Raw genomic sequence first — 6868 nt, 5'->3', positions numbered from 1 at the left:
ACGGATCCCACATATGAGGGCCAGTGACACTGCCCTCTACAGCTAAGATGCTGAACAACAGCTCAACTGGAGCTGGGCTGCCGTGAGTCACCGGAGGCAGGGTAGGCTGCAGCCCCTGCTGCAGTGGGTTGCCATGGGCTACCGTGTGTAGCCAGCAGCCACTGTGAGCAACTGTCCAGAAGTCGGCGACTGATCTGCCTCGCCCGGGAAGAGCACAATGATGGTGCCAACTTGGGCTAGTGAAGCAACGTCCTCCACAACTAGACTGAAGAACAAAAAGGGTAGCAACTTGTCTGTTCTCCTTTCCCCAATTCCCCAGCGCTGTTCCCATCCCCCAATTCCCCAATAAAAATCTTTAAAAAAAAAATGATTTACAGTTGTAGGAGCATTTTGTAGATTCTTTGGGGTTTTCGACTTAATCATGTTGTCTAGAAGCAGACATATTTTCTTCCTAATTTGTATGCCTTTTATGTTTTTCTCTTGCTTTACTGCACTGGCTAGTACTTCCAATATGATGATGTTGAATCATGGTGACAGAGGACATCCTTGCCTTGTTCCCAGTCTTAGGGGTAAAGCATTCAGTATCTCACCATTAACTACAATGTAAGCTGTAAGTTTTATCTTTCTTCTTTTTTTTAGATGGCCTTTATTAAAGGATGTTCCCTTCTATTCCTAGTTTGGTGAGAATTATTTTTTTTTAAGATTTTTATTAAAATATAGCTAACATACAATATTATATTAGTTTCAGGTGTACACCATAGTTATTCAACATTCATATACCTAAAGAAGTGCTCACCATAAGTCCAGCAGCATCTGACACCATACCACGCTATCACAGTATTATTGACTATATTCCCTATGTTACATCCCCATCATTTATTTCTTTTATATCTGGAAATTTGAACTTCTTATTCCCATTCACCTTCCCTCCCTTTGTAAAATTTTTCAATTACAGTTGGCATTCAATACTATTTTATATTAATTTCAGGTGTGTAGCATAGTGGTTAGACATTTGTATAATTTAAGAAGTGATCCTCTGACTAGTCCAGTACCAACCTGGCACTGCACATAGTTATTACCATATTACTGATTATACTCTCTATGCTTCACTTTATATCCCCATGACTATTTTGTAACTACCAATTTGTACTTCTTAATACCTTTACCTTTTTCACCCTCTGCCTCAACCCCCCACTGATCATCCTGATAAATCTAGTACCCATCTGACACCACACATAGTTATTACAATATTATTGACTATTTCCTTATGCTATACCCTACATCCGCATGACTACTTTGTAACAACTAATTCATACTTCTTAGCCCCTTCCCCTTTTACACCTACCTCCACAACCCCCCTCCCACCTGGCAACCATGAAAATGTTCTCTATATCTATACTTATTTCTATTTTTTTTTTAATTTTTTTTTTAAGCTGAGCCATCCTGCCACCTGCTGGCAGCTGAGCTGCTGCTCTCAGCTCGGGCTGGGAATCAAACCGGCGACCCTGTTGCTCAGAGCTTGCACTCTTGAGTGAGCTCTTAACCAACTGAGCCACTTGGCCGGCCCCCTACTTATTTCTATTTTTATTTGTTTGTTTATTTTGTTCTTTAGATTCCATATATAAGCGAAATCACATTGTATCTGTCTTTCTCTGTCTGACATGCTTCACTCAGCACAATACCCTCTAGGTCCATCCATGCTGCTGCAGATGGCAAGAACCCATTCCCTTCCCTGGCCAAACAATATTCCATTGTATATACGTATCACCTATTTTTTTTGTTTTTTTAATTGGGGAATTGGGGGAGGGAAACAGTGTTGGGGAATTGGGGAGGGGGACCAGCCAAGTTGTTGTTCTTCAATCTTAGTTGTGGAGAGCACCAGTTGCCATCTGGCTGGCCATTGGCAGCTCATGGCCTCTAAGCTCAAGGTGCTGTGTTACGATCTTAGTTGCGGGTGGGCGTAGCCACCATCCCAAGCAGGAGTCCAACCCAGCAGCCTTATTGTTAAGAGCGCACGCCCTATCCACTAAGCCATCGAGGTGGCAGCTCAGCTCAAGGTGCCAAGTTCAGTCTTAGTTGCAGGTGGGCATAGCCACCATCCCATGCGGGAGTTGAACTGGCAGCCTTGTTGTTAAGAGCGCACACTCCACTGAGCCATCTGGGTGGCAGCTCAGCTCAAGGTGCTGAGTTCAGTCTTAGTTGAGGGTAGGCGTAGCCTACCATCAAACAGGCAGCCTTGTTGTTAAGAGCATGTGCCCTCACCAGCTGACATCCTGCCACCTGTTGGCAGCTCAGCAGCAGCTCAGTTTGGGCACAGCGTCACTGGCCCATGTGGGAATCAAACCGGCGGCCCTGTTGGTCAGAGTTCTTAACTAACTGAACCACTCAGCCAGCCCTGTACCACCTACTCTTTATCCATTCACTCATAGACGGATACTCAGGTTGCCTGAAATTATCAGAGTGGATAAAAACACCAAGACCCAAGTACATATGTCTATAAGAAACACACTTTAAATATAAACACTCAAATAGGTTAAAAGTAAAGGATGGGAGTGACATCAGTGAAAATGGAAGGACAGGGAGCTCTTGTGGTCCATTTATTCCCAGAAACTGAAAAATCTGGGAAAACCTGTTAGAATCAACCTTACAGGAACTCTGGAAGATAGTCAAAGGTTACAACCAGGAGCTGCTTAACCAGGAGAGAGGTGACCTCAACACAGGAGATCTATGTGGAATTTTAACTAACCTATTCACAATTCACAAAAGCAACAGAACTCTAAAGTACTAGGAATAATTCAAACAAAAGCTATGTAACAGCCTAATCAAGAAACTTCATTCAATTTATTGAAGGTCATAAAAGTAGTCTTAAATAAATACCATGCTTAATAATAGAAAAGTCGGGATGGTTAAGATGCCAGTTTTCCCAATATTATTTCTAAAATTAATTCCAATCACAATTCCCAAATATCACCATTTCATAACCACTACTGAAATATAGTTAATAGTCACCCATGTTTTTTAAAACTAGTATGGTGGTAAAAAGAGGGACTGTTCTATTTTAAAAACTAAACAACTAAAGGAAAAAATACCCTTCTATCTCTTCACTTTACTTCCTCTAGTATTTCAACCCAACAGTCTTTCAACCCCATCAGGAATTTCTATTCCTTCATTCTACCAATTTTGCACTGTCCCTCACCCTCTTCTTAATCTCGCTTTTCTACTTATCTGGCCTAAAATTCAGTCAATCAATATAGTTAATTCTTGTCAACTTAGGCTCCCTTCCCTCTCACATTATTCTACTTACTTCATGAAACCAACACTCTGGTTAAATCCAACTTTCCCCTACCCAATCTGTGGCTATAGCTGTGAAGATGAACACTGCAGGAGAAAAATTTTAAAAACATGTGGAATAGGCTCACTTTAAAGTCACAAATATTAACATCAAGTGAGTCTTCAATGCTGCCTGGAAATCGTATTTCTCTATTCTCTGTCCCACTCTCCTGTTTATTTTACTCTTTTCCTCTTTCTTTAAATCCCTAACATTTGTTTTGCTATTTAAGGGCACGTCTATAGTATTTCTCCTGTTTCTCTCCTGCACCATCAAGTTTCTTTCTCAAATGAATAATTTCAATCAGTATATAAACAGTTATTATATACCTCTTAGCTACATATATCACTCCATTTCACTCCTTCCATTTAGAGAAAAAATTTGAGTTGCCAAATTTTTCTTCTCCAATTCATTCTTTGACCCCATACTCCACTAAAACTGTTCTTCAGAGTCATCAATAACTTTCATGTTGCTAAATTCAGTGTTCCTTTCTCAGTCGTCTTTTACTTGGCCTATCAGCAGCATTTGACACAGTTCTCATTAAAACACATTCTTCCCTTGGTTTCCAGGATACTCAACTAGTTATCTTCCAACCATTCTAGTTTGTCCCTTTCAGTCTCTTTCACTAGTGCCTCTTGATTTCCCAGATTATATAATGTTGGAGCAATCCAGAAATAAGTCCTCTATCTCCTTTTTTCTATCTAACCTACCCTTTAAGTGACTTCATCCAGTCTTTGGACTTTAAATATCATCTATATGCTGATAATTCCCAAATGCATGTCTCCAGCCTAGATCTTAGATCTTTCTTTTGAATTTCAGACTTGTATAACCCACTGCCAGCTTAATATCTCCTTGAATGTCTAATAGGCATCTCACACTTCACATAATATATTCTAAACTAAAATCTCACTAACTCCCTAAGTCCCAATCAGTTTTTCCTTCTTTCTTTCACTTCTCAGTTAATGATAACTCTAGTTATTCTTCAAGTTGCTCAGATAAAAAATATTGTGTCATCTTGTCATACTTACATTCCACATCAGTTTTGTTAGCAAATTATGTCAGCTCTACCTTTAAATTATATCCAGTACATGATTACTTTTCATCATTTTTACTACTCTGGTCCAGGTCACCAACATCTTTTCCCTAGATTATTGCAACAGTTTCCTAGTTGTTCTCTCTGCTTCTGCCCTTGTCCCCACCTCCTTCCTCCATTCTTCTTCCTGTAGTCCTCTCATCAGAGCAGCCAAAGCAATCATCTTAAATTATATGCAGATATCACTCCCATGATCAAAATTCTCCAACAGCTTCCCATCTCATTCAGAGTAAAAGTCAAGTTCATTAATATGGCCCATAAGGCCCAGCCTGACTGTCCTCCTTCCCTCCACTTACCATTCTACTTTCATCCCTCACCACTCACCGGCTCATTTGATCTTTCAGCCACACCAGCCTCTTCATTGTAACTGGCATGTTACCACCTCAGGACCCTCTGCCAGGAATAACCTTCCCTCAGTTAAATGCATAACTAGCTCCTTTACTTCCTTCATATCTTTATTATTATGCTTTCAGGATACCTTCCCTGGCTACCCCATCTAAAACTCCAACTCCCATTCCTAATTCTATTTATCTTTCTGCTTTATATTTTCTCTTAGTATTTTTTCACTATTTATATTTAACTTACCTCATTTCTTATCTGGCCCACAACAATATAAGTACCATGATAGCAAGGAGTTTGTCTCTTTTGTTCAATGCATCTAGAATTGTTCCTGACACAAAGGCGACATTCAATAAATGGTGAGTAAATGAATGAATCCTTAATACATGAAGAATTCTACAAAAGAAATTTGAAAATAGAACACTGCATTAGTAAAACAGAAAACACAATTCACAAAAAGATTTTTAATTGCTTGACTTCAGTAGTAATCAAACAACTGCAAATTAAATAAATTATTTTACATTTATGAGGTTAACAAAGATTTCAAATATTAATGATATCCATTGTTATCAAGGGTGTATGAATATAGGTAATCTTATACTATGCCAATAATACTGTAAATTATTGGAACATTACAGGAGAATAATTGGATAGATTAGGGAGCCTTTAGTAAGTGCATACATTTTGACCCATCAGTTCTACTTCTGCTCCACCCTCATAACCCCAAAATTAAGAAAGTACACTATAGCCTGTGCCTAACAGTTGCTGAAAAACACCATTTTTACTACTCTGGTCCACAGCAATGGTAAGAAGTTGGAGAGAATCAAATCAACAGGGATAAATGCATTTAAATGCATAAATACCATGAAACACTAAAATGATGACACAGATTTGTAATTGTTTAAATGGAAAGATTTTGTGTTTGTTAAGTGACAAAGGTGGGTAATAGAACAGTATTACATAGTGACTACAATTTAAAGCTATTATGCACATATATAATAATATATGAATGCATATGTATGTAAGTATCCACAGACAGAGAGGTGAAAAGATGGGATGTAAATTTGATAGTGGCTGGTAGAATTATGAATGATTCTTGTTTTCTTTCAGCTTTTCTGTATTTTGCGATTTGGTGTGGAGAGTGGGGGGCAAGGAGCAAGAAGTTAGTATGCACACAAAGCAACGTGTCTAATACACAGAAATAAAACTTAAAATAAATATTAGAATAAAGTGTTGGGGCTATTGACGCCTCATATAAAAACATATTTCCTATTACCATAACTGAAGAAATGAAGCACTGGTACAAACAGTCTCACAGTTTACCCAGACTCTGCCTTCCATCTGCTGAGTTTCTCATTCACTCACGATCCCAGAAGTCACGCACGCTCGCACCCACGTTCATATTGAAACATAAAAGGAAAAGCACATCCACAAAATCCGCTCATCTACACGATCTCACGGCCACACTCAGTGACAGACAAATATCTGGCAAATACAGTTAACACCACGCCACACGCTCATTCTTAACATGCCACTCCTACGGTCTCTGGGAACCACCCGCACGGGCATAGCCTTGCCCGGCATCCTCCTCCAACACTGGCACGGGTCCGCAGGCCCCTACTCCCACCCGGCACAAAGAGTTCCAGACTCAGAGCTCGCGACTTCCCGAGGACTCACCACCGAGCCCGCAGACACAGGACTCAATCCCACATCTCAACGCCGCCCAAGTGTCACAGCGGATGCGGGCTGAGGTACAGGCGACACTAGGGTCAGTGCCGGCTGTGGCTGGGGGCAGCACAAACCTTGGGCCGTTAGTCGCAGGACAACACTTCCCAGACGCCCCCGCGGCCCACCCAGAGGATTGGCCTGCCTGTTTGCGAATAATGGGAATAACCAATCGCGGCGTTTAAGGGCGCCCAGGTCGGGGAGGGGGCGAGAGGGGGGGCAGGGAGGGAAGCTCAGTTTAAGGTTTAACGGAAGCGGATTACCTTGAGCCGGGCACTCGGAGTCTGGGAGTGGATTTTGGTTCTGAGAAGAATCTGAAAAGGTCCGCAGCTTTCCAGCAGCGGACTACATTTCCCAGAGGCCTTCGCGGCCCAATTCTATTT

At 40.9% G+C, this 6868-nt stretch overlaps 1 protein-coding gene across 1 annotated transcript in view; it reads right to left on the bottom strand.

Moving 5' to 3' along the window:
• The window catches only part of LOC109376574 (zinc finger protein 569-like), a 36084-nt gene extending 29507 nt beyond the window's left edge, over nucleotides 1-6577 (bottom strand). Inside the window, 2 exon segments of the mRNA XM_019632581.1 lie at nucleotides 5007-5156; nucleotides 6438-6577. Of these exon segments, the coding sequence (XP_019488126.1) occupies nucleotides 5007-5011 (5 nt within the window). The 5' untranslated portion in view covers nucleotides 5012-5156; nucleotides 6438-6577.
• Nucleotides 6578-6868: the final 291 nt, after the last annotated feature.

This window comes from Hipposideros armiger, unplaced genomic scaffold, assembly GCF_001890085.2.
Source record: "Hipposideros armiger isolate ML-2016 unplaced genomic scaffold, ASM189008v1 scaffold_1154, whole genome shotgun sequence".
NCBI lineage: Eukaryota > Metazoa > Chordata > Mammalia > Chiroptera > Hipposideridae > Hipposideros > Hipposideros armiger.
Note: the sequence above shows the minus strand (reverse complement) of the source record. Positions and strands in the feature narration are given on the sequence as shown.